This window comes from Plasmodium coatneyi, chromosome 12 (genome assembly GCF_001680005.1).
Source record: "Plasmodium coatneyi strain Hackeri chromosome 12, complete sequence".
In the NCBI taxonomy this organism is placed as follows: Eukaryota; Apicomplexa; class Aconoidasida; order Haemosporida; family Plasmodiidae; genus Plasmodium; species Plasmodium coatneyi.
In genome coordinates, this window is record NC_033567.1 from 693,457 (window position 1) to 713,986 (window position 20,530).

Sequence of the window (20,530 nt, forward strand, 5' to 3'; positions counted from 1 at the left end):
TCATTCGTTGAAAAGAAAATAGTGAATATTCGCCAGATGTGGCGATTTTTTTTCTGCTACCCAGTTTTATTTTATTTTTTTTGTGGGAATATTTTGCAAAATGGTCTCTGTTCTTCCCTTCGGAGGGGCTGCCCCACAGAGTAAACACGTTGCAGGGTTACAAGAGGATCCACCAAAGAGAGCCCCGTTTTGAGGATCACTTGATCAGCCTGACCCCGTCTGTCACGTTGGGGTTCCCCACGAATTTCACCAAATAGCTAAAACTATATTATGCACTATAAAAAATCAGAGTCTTTAAAATTTCTACGCTTCATACAATGCGTACAGGTAGAAAGGATTGTAGTGTGGGAAAAAAGAAAAAAACATGCGTACATGTTCATAGAGGGGGGAGGCGAATTTTCCCTCTATACGACTGGCATGCACGCCCATATATCGCTAGGAAAAAAAAAAAAAACACTGGCGTCAACTGCAACGCGCACGTAGAAATATTGGCGCGTTTTAACTGGCGTTTTTTTTGTTGCCTAACGTTTACAACTCGCCCCTTGCATTGCCCATGTGCACCTCCACATGGCACCAATCTGGGCTGCCTGGAGGCCAAAGTGGCGAGCAACACTGGTGAGTCCCCTAATTGTACACCATATATTTTCCCGTGGCCGAAAATTGCTTGCAACCATGTATGACTTTGTTTATTGCGAGCAAAAGGTCCTTCTCGGTGATGGTTTTTCTTCTGGCTCTGATGGCAAACATACCTGCCTCTGTACAGACACTTCTAATGTCGGAACCGGTGCTGTTGGGGCATAGTCTAGCCAACAGCTCAAATCTAACATCTCTGCTCATATTCATAGTATTTGCGTGAATCTTAAAAATATGGGTTCTACCTTCAAGGTCAGGTAAACTGAATTCTATCTTTCTATCGATTCTTCCAGGTCTAACTAATGCACTATCTAACGTGTCGGGCCTATTTGTAGCCATTAGTACTTTGATATTACCTCTGTTATCGAATCCATCTAGCTGATTTACAATTTCTAACATGGTTCTTTGTACTTCATGATCCCCATGTGCACTTTCGTCTCCTCTAGAACCTCCTATTGCATCTACTTCATCAATAAATAGGATACATGCCTTTTTCGACTTAGCCATTTGAAATAATTCTCTCACCATTCTAGCACCTTCACCAACATATTTCTGCACAAGTTCTGAACCAATAACACATATGAAACAAGCATCTGTTCGATTGGCGATAGCTCTAGCAGTTAGGGTTTTTCCTGTCCCTGGGGGGCCATATAGTAGCACCCCCTTAGGAGGATCTATTCCTAACGTTACAAATCTTTCTGGTTGTAGCAAAGGCATTTCTACCACTTCTCTTAACCTTTCTAACTGTTCTTTACACCCACCAATATCGTTGTAGGTAATATCTGGCTTCTCTTCCACCGTCATCATAGTGACTGTAGGATCTATCTTTGGAGGTAGCAGAATTTGAATTTTGTATTTGGTTCTATCTACCCCTACTCTCATTCCTTCTTCTATATCACTTGGTGCAACCTTATCTCCTAACCCTACCACAAATTTCGCTATCTGTTTAACGTTAATAATGTACTTTGTTTGGTCTGTGTCTCCATTGATAATTTTTGTACATCTAGCTACTTGCAGTGGTTGTTCTTCATTCAGCATCTGTTTATCTAACTGTAGGTCCCACTGGTTCGGTAGACATAACCCTGTGTCACTTTCTCTCACTCCGCAAAGCTTGTTAATGCTAGTTACTAACCCACTTATGTCCGATTCAACCTTCTTGATGGTCGTTGAATAAGGTCCAGATCCCTGCAGTGGATATCATGCATAGGGGGGAGGTCCATATGATGCACCTTCGCATTGAATCGTGCCCACTCGTGGTTGGAAAAAGGTGTGCGCACAATGTGCACGCAGTGTGCGTGGGTGACACACTGGAAAGTAAAGTCACAGAATTCGTGTAGGCATGCACAAATAGCAAAACCAGGGATGCAATTCATTCCTTTTTGTGTTTTTCTTTTTCTTACGTAAGATTTCAGGATGTTTATATCTTCGTCATCCAGGGGTTTGGACTGTGTGGGTGCGTCCTCATCCATTGTCGATTCAGGAGGGTCATACAAACAGCGCAAAAGGTACGAATTCTACTGAAACAGCAAACCGTGTCAGCTGCTTGAAGCGGTTTGGAATGTTTTTATTCTTTCTTCGCAAAGTTTTACATAAGTTTGTTTTATTTTATTTTTATGTTATCCCTCTCTATCTGTATGTTTGGATACGTTCGATGGGACTGTACCGGTCAGCGCCTAACACGAATGTATATTTTTATCTTATTCTCTTTAGCAATTCGCGAGAAAATAATACGTACACGTGGCGCAAGTGACATGTCCGGGTTGGCCCTGCCTCGCGTACACGCCGTACCACACGAAGAAGTTAAGCGGTTCATCGAAAGTCTTCAGCTGAAGGCAAATCGTACTTTCACTTCACGCATACGGAAAGGTACACTTGCCAACGGGATGATTAAACTCAAAAAAGGGGATTTCCTTTGTACAAGAATAGTCTGCTTAATTTGTGTAAACTTGTACAATCTGATGAAGAGCGGAAAAAAGTAAAATCAATTAAAAAATTTTACTTTCGTTGCGGCGTTTGGTGCCCCTTTCTCGCTACTGTTTTTTTTTTTTTTTTTTTTTTTTTTTTTTCTGTTCCAATTTGGTTTTACCACCGCTTGTATTGTTTTAAAAATTAAGGGGGACAAAAAATAAAACATTCATTTGGTGTTTCATGTGAAGGGGGAAAAAAAAAATTTAATTGTAAGCACCAGGTGCTAAGTAACAAGTGGGTTGAACTACAAATTTTAAATGACAAACTACAAATTACGAAGTACTCATTGCGAATTACAAGTGAGTTCACACCGAATTCTTTCATTTGGAATTTTTTTTTTTTTTTGATTCTTTTGTTATGAGAATAATATAAGCAATGGCAAAATGAGAGGAAACAGCCGATACGACAAAAACTGGGGTGTACACAAATAATTGTCTTCTTCATTTGGAAAAAGGCATGTACAGGGACGGGGGAGGTATGCCAATGTATACACCCTTACTTTCCATCATGCACGAATGTGTACAGGGCTAAAACATCCGCACTCCGTAAAATCCCATTTGGTCACTGTAAAGCTTATGCGCAAAGAATTTTTTTTGCATGTCATGGAAGACTACCGTTAGAGTGAAACTACACCCAAGTGGCGAAAAGGAGAAAAACTAAACAGGTTAGTTCTGGTAGTAGCTTCCTCCCGCAGCATTCAGTGAACCAACAAGAGCATCACTAATTAGTATCTGTAACCCGCTTGCCCTCCGCAACCCGCACGTGTGGCCATTCAGAAAAAAAGAAAGTTTGCAACGGTGGATGCCTATGGGAGTACACACACAAATGAGTATATGAGCTTCTCTATGGCAAGTACACAATTTTTGGCTAATGGCCCCCCACATGGGAAACAATTCATTTGTTGCATTCGCAAAACATAAAAGAATGGTTGAGGGACTTTCATTTGTATTTCCCTTTGTGACCTTTTTTGCTCTGCTTTAATTTTACGACGTGCTCCTACCCCAGCGCTTTTCCGGGAAAGTATTCCTTTAGATTTGCTTCCCAACCATCCACGAAATGACAATTTTCATTTCTTTCCCATAAAGCATATGTCCATTTTTAGAACACGTAAGGAGAAGCAAATCAACGTACAGTATAGGATATTCTTACCAGAACAAGAAATTTCATTTTGTAAAAGAGGGACGAAAAAAAGTGAAAAAACGTGCGGTAAAGGATTCTCCTTTAGGGACCTCATCCCAGTAGGCATTTATTTTATGCTTCTCTTCATTCGTTCTTTATTTTCGCCCTTAAAATTAGCCCAACCATACTATTCGAAGCATTCCTTCTGGTCAGAACAACGGAATAAAGAAGAAAAAAAAAAAAAAAAACGCACATCACGCGTCGCACATCCCTATATGGGGAACTCTTATTTACATGCATAAAGGATGGAACACCTGGACAGGAGCCCCTACTTTGATAAACATGTACGCAGTAAATAAAGCAAGCGTCAATGTGTTCATATGTATTTAAAGTTTATACAAAGGGGGAGCACGTAGGGGGAGTCTAAATGTGTGTTCCAGAAATGTTCATTTGGAGGGTTTGCAAAAAGTGTAAGTAAAAAAGCCGACGCTACAATGTGCCAATGTCAAAGTGTCTGGAAATTACGAATTTTATTACATGCAGGGATAAGGCGATTCACCAGAGCGCCGTAAAAAATTGTTTTCCCCTACTGTGTACGGTATGTCTAGCCTTTTCGCTAAACCTTAAAAAAAGGGGATTTCTTTTCTTTTATTTATTCGACAACAGAACAATGAAATTCTCTTTTAGCGCGTGAAACGGACGTGTATACTTTGCAATTTTCTGATTAAAATGTAATGTTGGTTGCTACAGGCAGGTATGCATTATATTCTATAAAACGTATATCATTTTAACTTATGTGTTTCTTCAAGATTTGTAATATTTTCCTTTTTTTTTTGTTCGCCCTGTTACGTAAACATGTAAGACGGCTGGCTGTTAACCTCCTTCACCTTTTCGTACATTTAGCAAATGTTGAGCACAGCATCTCAGCAGTTCGTCCATTCGTTCGTTTTCTGCTTATCCATCGTTTATTTATGGCTCCTTTTTTTACCCCTTTGTGCCTATTTGTTCATTTTATTTACCTTTTTTTACTTCATTTTTTTATTATATTTTATTATTATTTTTTTTTTTCAATCTTGATTGGCGCTTTCACCGCATAAATATTATCCCTGAATCCGCATGTGGTATTCAAATGTATATAAAAGAAAACTATCATAATAAGTACCTCCCACCGCGTAAATTTAGCCTTCGCGAACATGGCACGAAAATAAGCAAGTAAAGAAAACACCGGAGTATAGTAACAATGGGAGTATTTTATTTTGCCTATAAAATACAAGTTATTGAAGCGTTTACATTTTTGTGCATATGAGGGTACGTAAGAAATTTGTATATATAATAATATTAATATATATTTATGTAGATATATATTTTTTTACATACGCATTATTTTTTAAAAAAATTCATCGCGTTTTTTTTTTTTTTTTTTTTTTTCCAATTTTTAGCGAAATAAACACAAAAAAAATCCTTTTGATCGTTTTACTTGTAAGCGCCTTTTTTCCGTTTTGTAAACAAATGTGACCGTAAAAAAATTAAGTTTGCAAAAAATAACATATGTGTGAGGAGGATAGCATATAAATGCGTATACATACATGTAAACATAAATATACGCATATACATACGAATATTTACGTAGGTATAATTATATACGTACATTGTACCTCTTGCGTACCTTGAAAAATGACATACTTTTAACTGCATCCCCGCTTCCCCCATCATCCCCTGCGCGTAATTTCATTTCGACGAAATCGAGAACGTGGACTTTGACAAATCTGAACAGCGTCATTGCAGTTGAGTTAAGCAGTTAACCCATTTGAAGCAAGTAAGTGGGGGAAGAAGCGGAAAAAGGAAAAGAAAAGAAGAAAAGAAAGGGAAAAAAAGAAAGAACAGAAATTAAGATGATAGTTAACGATGACAGCCATGATGAAGAGTGCAGCGTAGAAAATTCTGAAGAAAAAAAGAAAGAGGAATCCTGTCAAATAAGTGAATCGGCTTTATTTCCTCCCAGCGCGGGTAATGGAACGCCAGGTCCTTCAGAAAACATACATAATGGCGAAAATCTGCATCACCGGAGGGAAGATTTTGTAGACGAGGAGTGCAATTTGCTTGGTGAGCAGAGGAGGCAGCATGTGAATGACATCAGCAGTGAGCATTTTAAGGAGGAATGGGAAAAAAGCGAAAGGAGCCACGCCCCACAGGAGGTAGCCTCGAATGAATTGAGCAGACGGGAATCCTGCCAGGAGGCGCTTGACCGCGCCCAAGGGGGTGAAACCCCGCGCAGTAGTGAAGAGTTAACTAATACGCATGCAGTAAGAATGGACGGCACGGAAGGGGCACAGGATGAATTCCAAATTGGGGCCACTTACGTACCTCCAAGCGACGCAGCGGATGCTTTACAAATCGAGGGGGACGATTTGCAGGAAGAAACTGAGGAAGGTTCCTTAAGTGGCACGCTCTATGGATCGATAATTGGCTCCTTAAACAGTTCCCAAATCGGCTCCCATAACGATCTCCAAAACAGCCCTGTAAAAAATACCCCAGATGACGACCAGGATGAAACCACGGAATCTGTCGTGGCAAAAGAAGAAATGATCAACATTACCAGGCTTTACCACACGGGCATAAACAAAATAGAGGCAGTTATCGCCCTGTACAGATACTACAAAAACAATTTCAATCAGCGGTTCAGGGAGCAAATGAACAAGTACAACCCGCTTATCTACTTCTACAGTAACAACAACTTTGAAAATCACATAAGTGTGGATTATATCAACTATAAAGACAGAATGAATGCAATAAAGACGGAGAGACTATCGAGACTGGTGCTGTACATAGAGGACATAAACAAAATAAAGCAAGCTCTAAAGGTTAAACAGCATAATGAATTAAAATTAGAGGATGATGAAAAGAAAGAGTATTTTTACGATGCGAATGAAGACATAGAAGACTTCTTCATTTTTGATAACACCGTTTCGTATCTTAATAATGACGTTGAAAGCATATTTTCCGAAGGGGAAAATTCTTCATTTTTTAAGGATGATGCAAGCATAGATAATTTCTTAGAAGAGCAGAAAAATAAAACGAATGACGAATTTAATATGCTAAATTTATTTAATCGTTTTTCTTTAAAAAATTATTATATGTTCGATATTAATAAAAATTTGTGTGCGATATATGCGCGCACCCCTATGATAATTAAGAAGTTTGCGGAAAAAATAAACTCTTACAGCAGCACAGAGAAAGCGGACGCCGATTTGAATGGGACGGAGCAAGACGGGGTAAACCTTCCAGGTGAACATAAAAATAAGGAAAATTGTAATTACTATCCGGCTGCTCGTTCTCGTGAAAATAATCAAAATTTGGATGCATACATTCAGTTTCATTGCGAAAAATGGCAGGAAAATATGTACGACATAGTTGAAGTGAATAGCCTCGAATTTGATTTTAATCGTTTAAGGTGCAACATAATGTAAATATGTTTTCCCCTTTGGGATAATGCAAAATGTGTGTTCAGGGAGATATGCAAAGGTGTATTTCCTTTTTTTTTTTTTTTTTTTATTCGTGGGCCTTGGTTCATAAAGGTATTATATGGAGGGCAGCTCAGTTGAATTATGAGGCACCTACAGTGCTACAGCACAGCATGGTAGTAACTGTGCGCTAATCCCTTATTCGAAAAGTAAGGATTTATTTCATCTTTTTTTTCCTTTGTTTTTGCACGCAGAGAAGAATTTTTGCATCTTTTAAATATGCATAATTCGCCGTTTTTAATTTCCTCCGTTTTGCTTCTATTTGTTCATTTTATTTTATTTTTTTTTTGTTTAATTGGTTTGTCTGAGATAGCGAAACGTTGTAGCAGTTTCGTTTTTTTTTTTTTTTTTTTTTAATTTTTAGCTATTTGGCTGCTCCGTCATTGGCTACTCGGTCGTCGGCTGCATGATGATGTGGTTTTTTCCGTACCCTTTAGCTGTCTGACCCCTGTTTTGCCGTCCATCTTTTTTCGTGACCTCTGCAAAAAACTTTACCTAGTTCATGCCTATTAAATTTTGCTGTAAAGCGAAAATAATTACACAATGGTTGAAACGAACACCGTTAAGCAGAGTGTAACTCAAAAGGTGAGGTGTGCAGAAGGGGAAGGACGAACACAAATTCCTAAGAGAAGGAAGTCCCCATTTTTGTAGTGTGGTAAGACGTCTGTGTGAATTTATCAGGGAAGCTTTTTTATTATAGAGTAACGTTCTCATATGTGCGCAGACAGCCACACATATAATGACAAAAATTTCTTAATGCAAACTAATAATTGAACGCAACTTGTACATGTTATTCAAAATACACTGTCCCCAAGGTAGAAGGTGGGCCACATATTATAAGTAGCAGTATATAGCTCGCTTCAATGTGGCCTTCTTTTTTTATTCACTCAACCTTTTTCACTCGTTCGTTCTTTTCAACTGATGTCCCTGTACACTGGTTTCTGCACTGGACAAATGAAGTGGGCGAAAGGAAGGAACGGAAGGAAGAATAGGACGGTCTAAGGGAGGAGGAAGGGAGGTACTTCCTTAGGGAAGGAATGTTGTGTTAGGGGTGAGACGGTGGGTCGTTAAGTGGGTTATTAGGTGGAAGGTAGTGTTAGGTGTGGTGGTAGGTGGAAGGTAGTGTTAGGGGTGGTGGTTGGTGCAAGGAAGATTGTTAGGGTGGTGGTAGGTGGAAGGAAGGTGTTGTTAGGGTGGTGGTAGGTGGGTTGTTAGGTGGATGGTGGTAGGTGGGTTGTTAGGTGGATGGTGGTAGGTGGGTTGTTAGGTGGATGGTGGTAGGTGGGTTGTTAGGTGGATGGTGGTAGGTGGGTTGTTAGGTGGATGGTGGTAGGTGGGTTGTTAGGTGGTAGGGTGGTAGGTGGGTTGTTAGGTGGGTGGTGGTAGGTGGTTGGTTGTTAGGTGGGTTGTTAGGTGGCAGGTGGGTTGTTAGATCGAAGGAAGATGTTGTTATGGGTGGTAGGGTGGTAGGTGGGTTGGATGATCCATATTCTCGTTGTGGTGGGTTTGGTGGTTGTGGTACAGATAATATCATAGGGAAGTTCCTTTGTTAAGGGCACATTGCATATATATATACATATATATATGTGCATATATACATGTATATATGTATATATATATATGTAGTCTATATAGAGAACACCGTACAAGTTGTGCCAACTTAGAAAAAGGGAAGTTAACTTTGTTAAGGGCATATGGTTGTGTAATGGGGAGGGGAATGTTTATGTATGCGCGCACACATAGGAGAAAGAAGGAGAAAAGTAAGAAGAAATTTGCTATTCGCACATATGACCACGTAACGAGTAGTCATCTTGTAGTGCATGGGAAAAATTGTTCTTACTAAATCACAAATTGCATGAAATTGTATAAATGAGGAAGAAATAATAACTGCGATTAGGTAAAAGAGAGGAGTAAAGAGTACACATAATATATAATAGTATAATAGTAGTAAGGAATGGTAGGAATTGTTACAAATAAGAAATCACCTTAAAGAGAAGGTACCAATAAGAAGGAGTCAATAATTAGAAATAATAAATGTATTAAGGAAAGTTTATTGAATTTTTTTTTGTTCTGCTGTTCCACTTTATCAATTTAGTGTATTCGTTTTTATTTTTTTTCTGATTAATTAAGCAATACACAATATTATAGGGAGTTAAAATTCTGATACATCTGTCCTTTAATTATAACTGTAATGGAAGGAAGCAACAGAATTTTTCCACATTTTTCCACACTTCCATGCACTTCAACCCCTTTTAAATGAATACATATACTGAATGAATAAACCAATGAACACAATTTTTTCTCCTTAACATAAAGGTGTGTGTTTTATATGTACAGAGGAAGAAGAATAATACCAATACGTGAACAATGACAGGTGTAAGAAAGGAACATAGGGGAGTTATTTTCTGTATAAAACTTAATGAATGCATATGCCTATATCAACTTATATGCACACATATTGAAATAATAATAATGTTATGGAAGGAGTACACATATGGAAACATACAACTATACATATTCCACTTTCCTTCGCCTATTCTATATTTTCTTAGGAGGCAGGAGCTTCACCTCCCTTACCCTCACAGAAAATATATGCTGAGTTGGATGCGCTAACAGCGTGTACCTCAGGGACCCATAGCACGAACCCATGTTGCGGAGAAATAAGGACGAATTTATATGAAGCATTAGAAATATTCGAGTACAGTAAGCCCTATGCCACTTTAATTTCAGAAAATTGGTGTTGTGCACATATAATGAAAATGGGCACCTTGTCCCGTGAGGATTATTGTAAATTCCTATATTATTGGATAGGTAGTAAAATAAATGAAAAATTGGGCTCACAGGCATTTGACACTGCTATAAGGACAGTTTGCAATAAACTAACGCAATTCTACTGTAATAATGGGTGTACTAATATATACCCTGATATTAGCTGGGACATGTTCGAAAAGAGGAAAATGGTATTCGACTACTGGTACAACTATAAAAAAGGGAAAGCACAATTGGAATCTACTGAGTTCCGTTGTAATCCGGAAAAGAAGGAGTACCTGAGTACAGCTCTTTCAGCATATAAGGCAGTGCAGGAAGATTGCGACAGTAATAGAATTAGTAAACTGAGCAAATACTGTCAGGATTTTAGAACAAAGTATGAAAAATGTAACCCTAAAATATTGATAAATGAAGAATGTGCTTCAGCACCTGGGGTAGGGATTGCACCAGGAGTTGGTGTTGCTCCAGGAGTGGGAGTTGCACCAGGAGTTGGTGTTGCTCCAGGAGTGGGAGTTGCACCAGGAGTTGGTGTTGCTCCGGGAGTAGGAGTTGGACCTGCTACTGGTGGTAGTGCAGCAGTTCCCACCACAGCCGTCTCTTCTGCATTAGGAATAATTGGACTACCTGCATTAGCATTCTTTCTATATAAGGTATAATAACAATTACAATTAAATAAGATAGGAACATAATACTTACATATATATGTAACATACACACATATACATATATATATATACCTACACATACATACAAACATATATATATATATATATATATATATATATATATAACTCCACATATATATATACAAATATATATATATATATAGACATATATGTATGTATATATATAGATATATATTTTCACATCCCCTTTTTTTTTTTAGTATAATCTTTTACCCTCCTGGATCAGTAACAAATTTAGAGGAAACAACGGAGGAATGAACATAAGAGGAAGAAGGTCCATGGAGCAAAATTTCAACACATCCTCAGACGACGACTCTTCTACAGAAACATATTCCACAGGAACAATTTCCACCAGGGACGATTCTACTACGTTATATTCTGTTCCATATATTAGATAAGCACTTTGTTCTCTCTCTTCTTATAAGAAGAAAAAAAGAAGAACCGCATAAATGGTGGTAATAACGTCACTGTAGATGACGACCACTATACATATGTATATGTATATAGTGCGCAATGTATATGTATGTATGTGCGTTATATATGTAGGTATATATATATGCTGCAAGAGAAGAAGCATTGAAAGCATAAATCAATGAACTTGCGACATTTTGCACTTTCCGTGACCTTACCTGTGAAAAATCCTTTGAACCATTTGAACTCTTCCACTAAACCAATGTGAACCACTCCTATTATTATAAATAAGCAAAAAAAATAAAAGAAAAGAAGAGCAGAAAAGCACAGTTTTCATATGTATAAAGTATAATATGGATTTAAAGTGCGAAGGGGAAGGAAGGTTGTTAGGGGTGTAAGGGTTTAGAGGTGTAAGGGTTTAGAGGTGTAAGGGTTTAGAGGTGTAAGGGTTTAGAGGTGTAAGGGTTTAGAGGTGTAAGGGTTTAGAGGTGTAAGGGTTTAGAGGTGTAAGGGTTTAGAGGTGTAAGGGTTTAGAGGTGGAAGGGTTTAGGTGTGGTTGGTGGAAGGAAGGTTGCGTTAGGTGTGGTAGGGTGGAAGGAAGATTCCGAGGAATGGAAAGGAAGGGGGTCTAAGGAGGGAAGGAAGGGTCTAAGCTCTGAAGCAATCTAAGTGTTGTCCACCATCATCCCTCCTGCTATTGGAGGCGTAGCGGTAATAGCATGCCCATGAATTCCCTTCCTTCTATATATAAGGTACATATGATATTAGATAAGATCCGTTTATAATATTTTTTTTAAAGGGGGGGAGAAAAAAAAATATATATATATTGATCATTTTTGTTGTTCAAACTGCACATTCAAGGTGCATGTTTATACATACACAAAAACAATGCATGGGTGATACATATTTCTACCCTTTCTTCTCCTTCTTTTTTTGTTTTTATCTTCTTTTTTTTAATTTTCTTTTTCTCTTCTTTATTTTTTCCTCTTTTTTAACAGTATAACTAATGAAAGGAAAAAAAGAAAAAGGAAAAAAAAAGGAGAGAAAAAGAAAAAAAGAAAAAGAGGACGAAAGGTAAAAAGAAGGAGAAGAAAGGGCAGTGTGCAGGAGTGTGCACCTATGGGAGAAAGGGTATAAAGATATAACGGAAGGAAAGAGAAGGAAAGAAAAGAAAAGGAAGAAGGGAAAGAATAAATAAAAAAGGAATAGGAATGAAAGAGAGTGAAGGAATGAATAAGGAGTGAGGTTTAGTGTGCGAGTGTAGGTTCAGGGTTTAGGTTCAACAATATGGCCTGCTACTTAGTTGTTTAGGGGGGTGCAGACGAGTAACGTGTATTAAAGGAAAAAAGAAGGAAGAAAAAAAAAAAAAAAAAAAAAAAGAAGGAAAGGAAAAAAAAAAAGAGAAAGAAAATTGAGGGAGTAGGAAGTAAAGAATGTGTTTATGTTCTGTGTACGCAATATGTACATAGTACATAATGATGTATCATTTTTACCAAAATAGGTAAACCATTTTGATTTTCCATTGAATGAATATTCCACGGTTGATTTCAATTCATTGAATAAATAGTGGTACAAAGAAAAAAGAAGGAAGGTTTAAGGAAGGAATAGAAAAGAGGGAAGATTTAGGGTGAAAGTGAAGGAAGAAAGGAAGGTTTAAGGTGTAAAGAAGGAAGGATTAAGTAATAAAAGAAGATCTAGGTAAGAAAAGGAAGATTTAAAAAGAAAAAGAAGTTTAAAGAAAAAGTGTAAAGAAGGAATAAGAAGGAAAGAAGGAAGGTGAAAAGAAGGAAGGTGTAAAGAAGGAAGGTGAAAAGAAGGAAGGTGTAAAGAAGGAAGGTGTAAAGAGAAGGAAGATTTAAAGAGAAAAAGAAGGGAGGAAGGAAAGAAGATTAAAGGAAGAGAAGTATGTTGTAATGTGAATGTACAACTATGGAAGAAAAACCCGGTGAAAAGATGTGGGAAAAATGGTTACGGCAATGGTTGCAAAATACAAAGGAGCCACTTGAGAGGCGGAAAGTACAAGTAAGGAAAACTGAGAAAGAAAAAAAAATGGAAAGAAGAGAAACAAGTATGAATATATATGTGCCCACACGGAACAATTGGTAGAAGGATGTACCGTAGGTCAAATATATTTATGTGTTCAATACTTTGCTCACACTGTAGGATAAATTGTGGGAAGAATTCAGAAAAACATATGAGGATTTGGTAAGTAGATTAAGTGTACCGGAAGCAAAAGAAATAGCTCACCTCTGTGGTCATTTAACCCATGCGAACATACATGTGCAAATTAATATGAAGGAACTGTGTAAAGGTATGGCAGAAATAAAATATTTCATGAGTGGGCTCAAGAAGGAGGACACCCAGAAAATGACTCCTGAACAGAATATTGATGATGTAGAACTCTATAGAAGGTTTATTGTAGGAACAACAGCTATGTTCGAACTGTATGGAGAGCACTGTAAACTGGATGAAATTGTTCAAAGCACGAAGGAAAAAGTAGAAAAGAAGATATTGAGTCATAACACAGGAAGGAAGGTGGAACAATGTGGCGACATAGGTACTGCAGGTTTAGTCATAGGCAGAAGAGCTATTGGAAATAAAATTAAAGAATGGGCACAGGCAGATAAGAAGAGGGCGCATACGACAGAGGGGCATGGAGGAGCTAGGAGGGTAGGACAAGTAATATGGGTGGGTGAAGGGCGTTGTAATAACGGAAGAGTATTGAATAAACAGGAAAAGAAAGGACAGTTAGAAAAGAATAAAGGAAGTATGACAACGTTCTTAGGAATAGAGGACAATAAAAGTGGTAATACGAGCTTCTCAGACATACTAATAAATGAAGATGATCCTAAGTACACCTTATCACCGGACGATTTGGAAAAAGCACTTGCGCCAGCCACGAAGGGAAGTAAAACCATAGAACAGGCAATAAAGGAGTTAGAGGATGCAATTGAAAAAAATATACGGGGAAATGGTGATGCTCCATCACCACCACAAGCACTACCACTAACACAAGCACAACCGGTAATATCACCACAACCAGTAACATCACAACAACAACTATATGGAACCTCTTCAGGGAGTGAAGGAATTATGTCCACCCTAGCTTCTGCTCTGTCTGCTCCTACGACAGCCATTCCTGCTGTTGCAGGAGCAATAGCACTTCCAGCACTTTTGTTCGCTTCCTTCCTTTACAAGGTAAGAACACCACTACCACAATAACACAAACACCGCAGTGGTCACGAACATCCACCACCGCTCTAACAACCCACCAACCACCACCCTAACACAACATTCCTTACACCCTACTACCCACCTAAAAACTTTTCTTCCACGTACCACCCCTACCACATAACAACATTCCTTCCACCTAACAACCCACCTACCACCTTTTCATTTTTCTTTTTTTGTATAAATCACATTTCTTGTTTCAGAAGCATAAGAACTCTGGGAACAACAGAAAAAAAAGGTCCCTGAGGAGAGAATATTATGGGTTCGATGATGACGACGATGTCACTTCTACAGAATATTCAAGATCAAACCTAACAGCAACCAATTCGTCAGAATATTCTATTCCATACACCACCACCACTTCATCATCATCATCTAGAAAATGATCATCTCGTAGATGGATGAACATCTACATAAACATCTTCTTAGATGAATGAACAACAACAACATCATCTTCTCAGATGGTAATGAACAACAACATCTTCTTTCTAGATGATGATCATGATGATCATCGTCTAGATGATTATATATAATACTTTGCGCAATATTGTATTTATTATGTGCGCTTGCGCACACTAAAATAAAATGCGCATATACACTAAAATAAAATAATAATACGCCACCCCCAAACAATAATACCACTAATACACCCCTTTCTTAAAACAAAATAATAATAACCCTTCCCCCTACACACGTGAGAAAAAAATTCCACCCCTCTTACACGACCCCTACACCATAGACCTTCGACCCCCGTTACACCCCCCCCTTACAGCCCCTTCACGCACCTAAACAAAAAAATTCCACCCCCTACACCCTAAATCCTGAAAAAAATTTTATCCCTTACATCCACCCCCTACACCCTAAATCCTGAAAAAAATTTTATCCCTTACATCCACCCCCTACACCCTAAATCCTGAAAAAAATTTTATCCCTTACATCCACCCCCTTACACCCCTCCTAGCACAGCCTCCTTACGCCCATTCCTTCCCCCTCCACCACACAAACAACACACCTAAGAACGAAATACATGCCCTTTACACCCCTTCCACCCTACACACCTACACCTAAAAAAAAGGAATTCCATTCATTCCACCTATACGAAAGGCATAATTCTTTTTTTTTCTTTAAATACTTTACATCTACCATTAAATCGAAATTAAAATAATAAAAAATTTTTAGGCACAAACATATTTAACTTTTTTTTTTTTTTTGAAAGGCATAAAATATTCCTATTACATCGTTAAAAGGAAAAAAGGGGGTGGTCGGAACACACATAATTGGGGAGGGGTGTGTATATTAATTTTTTTTATAGAAAATACTAACCACCTTAACTTCTAAATAATATAATTACGCATTAAAATCAACTATTTGTTTAATTATGATTATTTTTTTTCTATATGTATGTATTATTGTACGTTGTAATAAATTCTAAATTTTGAATTTAAAAAAATAAAAAAGTTTATTAAAGTTACATATTCACACACCCCTACAATAAAGCAGTTAATCAAATTCCGCGTACAAAGCGACCTAATGAACATTCTGTATTTAAAAGAAAAAAAAAGTATATAAGTTCCAATTTAAAAAATTTTTATTTAAAAAAAAAAAAAAAAAGAAAGCAAAAACAGCACAATGATGTTCTCTGCAAAGCTGTTCATACTTAGCTTGATACTTTACTCCTCGTGGACACCATATCCTAACCACCATGTAAGATAATAAGAACTGTTACACCTTCTAAAATTTTGCACATATATTTATTATTATAATAAATTTTTACGCTCTTTTCACTAAAAATTGAAAAAAAAAAGGAGAAAAAAAAAAATTTCCACCCCCAACACCTAACACCTAACAACCCTTCTCTTTCTTTCTTTCTTTCTTTTTTTTTTTTTTTTTAGGTCATGGTGCACGCTACCCCCTCATGGAGCAGAAGTAGTAGTACAACAGCGCCTAAATGTTTTGACTCATCTGATTCAAGTAGTGAAGGATCAGTGACGAGCGAATCAAGTACAAAAACACAATTACAGAGCCCATTTTATCATAGAAATAATGAAGACCCCATTAAAAACACCTACCTAAATGAACCATATGAAGGAAGGAATAAAAAAAATACAAGTGTTAAGGACAAATGTAAAACAATTTGTAAAAATTTTTTTCATGATTGTCGTCGAGGAATGAAACATAGAACCCTCCTTCTCCTTACATTGGTTGTTTTAGCCTTTAGTTTGTTCATTCCGTGTTATGCAAACTCAGATGAAGGAACTCTTGCTTCGATCTTTCTGCATGGGTGGAACCCGGGCAGTGAAGTCACTTGCCAATTGACTGCATACACACGTACCGCGGCAGCAGCGTGGGCAGTTCTTGCAGTTATAGGTCTCCTCATGATAGGTGCTCTACTTGGATTTTATTATTATAGAGCTAGAAAAAAATACATCAATAAATCCAAGTCAACATTCGATGCGAAATTCGATTCGAGGAATTCATCCTATGGAAGAGGAGGAAGGAATAAAAACAATATAAAAAATCCAACCTTAAAGGACAAATTTAAATTAATTTGTGAGAGGTTAACATGCCGTAAAAATAGACGCTGGATTTTATTGCTTGTTATATTGGTAATGGTGGGCCTTTATTTATTAGCTCTATATTTTGCAAGTTCACGTGTGGAAATTCCTGTTTTCCAGTGCCCTACAAGTTTCCTGAAAAAAAGGTAGCTGGCATTTCCGCAACTTTAGGTTAATCCGTGACACTTTTTAAAAAATATGGTATTCGTAATTCTCATAACCATAGTGGGGCTCGTGCCTTATGGTGGTCGTCACCCTATTGGTGGTAGTCCTATTAGTTGTTTTATTATAGTTGCTTTATTATAGTGTCTTTATTATAGTTGTTTTATTAGCACTATTAGTAGAACTTTTATTATTGTTAGACCAAGATGGAAAAGAAATATAATCAAACGGTCGAAGTTTTAAGTCTGGAATTTTTTTCCTTCTTTTTTTTTTTTTAATAAGAACTTTTACTTTAAATAATATATATATATGTGTATGTTATTTTAAATAAAGAACAAAGTGCTTGTTTTAAATAATATATGAGCTTCACATGAAAATATGGGAATTATCAAATTATCCAAAATTTTCGAAAATTTTTATATTTGTTTCCTTCATTTGCATAAATTAACATAATAGTAAACACATTTGTACATATTAGTACACACATTTGTACACAATTTTTCTATGGTAAATGTTACCATTATAAGGAACTGTGTGCATCGTGATCATTTATAATTATTGTTCCCTTGCAAAGGGGCGGGAAGTATATATTACATGTTACATGCGTCCATAACCTATATTATTTCTTCTCTGTTGTTGTTGTGGTTGTTGTTGTTCATGTCCTCTTCCATTATTTGTCCTCCTAGGTGATCTACCACCATTATATATGGTAGATCCATCTGTTGAGTCAAATGTTGTAGAAGCTTCGGTTGAATATAGTGTAGATGTTTCTGTAGAGGATTCGTCCGCGCTCATATCTAGTTTGCTTTGGACATACTTTCCTCTTTGTCTTCTGTTTCTGTTGTTTTCAAAATTGTTACCAAAAAAGGTGTTTTTTATCCCAGAAGGTAAAAGATTATACTGAAAAAAGGAGTGTAAAGAAGGAAAGGGGAGTGGAAAGGTGTATATATAGATATGTATATATATGTTATATATATATGAACATATATCTATGTGCATATATATATATATATAGCATATATATATAGCTGTATTATAATTGTATGTATTATTACCTTATATAACATAAAAGCAGCGAATGGTATTCCTAATATAGGCACCATGGTAGATACAATTGGGGCTACGGTGTTGGGGGTGGTAGGTGGGTTGTTATGTAATTGTGAAACTGGTCTACATGGAATGCCACTCCCTTCCACCTGGGGGAGGGGAACCCCTCCTACTGGTGGACACAGTGAAGGTGGTCCAACCAATGCTAAGTCTTCCTCCCCTTCGTCCTCCGAACCATCATCTGAACTCCCACCCTCTGTTAGGAACTGTTTGGAATGCGAAGCTGTTCTTCTTTCATTTTCCTGGTCTTGAGTGTTCGTATATTCTTCTTTCTTGCGAAGGAAAGTGGTTGTATTAATAGGGGGGTCAGCACCCATACATTCCATTTTACAAGTGCCAGAATTAGTACATAATTCCATTAATTTACCACAAATAAGACTCATAATGTTCTTAAAAGTAGTACCATCATCTGTGTCACTTTTCAGTTGGTTCCATATTTTGTCACCAATCCAGAAATAAAGGAAGTTGCAATACTTACAGAATTCAACACCATCCTGATCATCAGACGACTCTTTTTTTTTGGTGACGAGGCACCATGCACTGCCTATTTCCACTTTTTCAGCCATCAGATTGTCGTGAGACTCGAATATTTTATCTATTTCAGAAAGATTTTCACAGGAATTTAAACCTGAGCCTTGATTAAATTGACGATAAAAGAAGGCATTTATCCTTTCCTCGCTTTGTTCGTCCGTGACCTATAAGAACGAATTAAGGGAAATATATAATTGTATATATATTCACTCGCCATTTCACTAATCTATTCAAAATAAACATTATAAGTGCATTTTTGTGTTTTTCATTCTAAGGAGAAAAAAAAAAGGAATGAATCCCCATACCTGCCCTCCATTCTTTATCCGCTTAAAGTCTTTTTCATTTATGGATTCACATTCCGACTTTACTTCATTTGGACCTTTACCATCAGTAAATATATCTGTAATTTGTGTACAGTATGGATCACTATCACCCCCACCTGAGCAGATTGCTTTCACTTTCTCATAGTCACCATTAATTGTGTCCAAATATTGTCCATATTTGTTTTCGCAATCGAAGTGCTTACCTTCTATGTATGGTTTGATAGCATGATGATAATTGTACCAATAATCAAAAATAGATTTTCGCTGATTGAAATCATGTTTGCTGTTGATGCGGTATTTCATTTCACATTCTGTACCACTTAAGAATAGATGTTGCAACTGTTCGTATATTTTTTCTATTATTGTTTTATATTGACCAACTGCTCCCTTCTCATTAAATATTATATCACCCAACCAATAAAATAAAAAATCACATCGCTTATCATAGAATGGTTTGTTGTCTTCATTTTGTACCATTTCTGATACATGGCAAAACACTTTTGCCATGTCCTCAGAACGATTTTTAATATTTGAATATTGCGTTTCTAATGCGGTCTCTAAATTTCCTGTATACGTAGGAAGTATTCCATTCACCTTACTGCACTTAATACCCGTGCCCTTGAATGTGTTGTATACCTTCACTGAAGGTAATTCATCCGAATCATCATCTTGTGTTTGTGTCATTGTGCTTCTATTTGTGCATGTGATCAAGATATAAGTGAAGCGAAAGGAAGTAAAAAAAAAAAAAAAACGAAGAAAAAAAAAGGAAAAAATATATTCTTTTTCCCCTTTTTTTTCCCTCTCTAATATAAAATTTCAGCATACACTATGCATTTTATATGTTTTATTATTATTTACAGCGTTTGTGGAAAGCTATTCATATATATGCGTAGTGCACAGTTCACATATATACAGAGCACATTTATACCTCTTCCCCTTCCCGTCATCCTTTTTTTTGCACAATGTGTACACAAACGTTGTGCATAATTATTCAATAGTTAGAAGAAAACTTAACTTCGTGAAACAAACACGCGAAAAAGGGATTTAATACAGAAAGAATTATATTATTCATATTGTGGAAAAAAGTATAAATATATGTGCACACATCCCCCCACTTTTGGGAAGGGGTGGAATGAAGGGCACATTCATTCACTTAACATGCTACATACTATGATAATGCACATTTTTCCTTTTCCTTGATTGTGGATGTTGTTGTGATCTTCTATTAGTATTTCTCCTTCCTGTGGGTGGCACATTATATATGGTAGAATAATCATCTGTTGATTCTGGAGTTGAACCTGTTTCTGTGGTATATAATGAAAAGGTGTCTTCTGTTATTGTATCAATGTTCTGTTCAACCATTCTTTTTTTCCTTCTTCCTTTGAAATGATTCAGTAACCAATCAGGTAGAAGATTATACTGAACGAAGGAGTGTAAAGAAGGAAAGGAAGTGAGGGGCGAGGGTGGAAAGGTGTATTATATATATATATGTATATGCATATTCATATATATAC

General features: G+C 36.9%; 2 protein-coding genes across 2 annotated transcripts; one reads left to right on the forward strand and one right to left on the reverse strand.

The window, feature by feature from the left end:
• Positions 1-624: 624 nt before the first annotated feature.
• On the reverse strand, positions 625-2,620 carry PCOAH_00038370 (26S proteasome ATPase subunit; the record flags this gene model as incomplete). Its single annotated transcript, XM_020060628.1, has 2 exons — positions 625-1,818; positions 2,034-2,620. 2 exons carry the CDS (start codon positions 2,100-2,102, stop codon positions 625-627), a joined length of 1,263 nt encoding a protein of 420 aa, XP_019916701.1.
• Positions 2,621-5,612: 2,992 nt separating this feature from the next.
• On the forward strand, positions 5,613-7,187 carry PCOAH_00038380 (Uncharacterized protein; the record flags this gene model as incomplete). The annotated part of the gene is made up of 1 exon (XM_020060629.1): positions 5,613-7,187. The coding sequence occupies one exon, from the start codon at positions 5,613-5,615 to the stop codon at positions 7,185-7,187; it is 1,575 nt and encodes a 524-aa protein (XP_019916257.1).
• Positions 7,188-20,530: the final 13,343 nt, after the last annotated feature.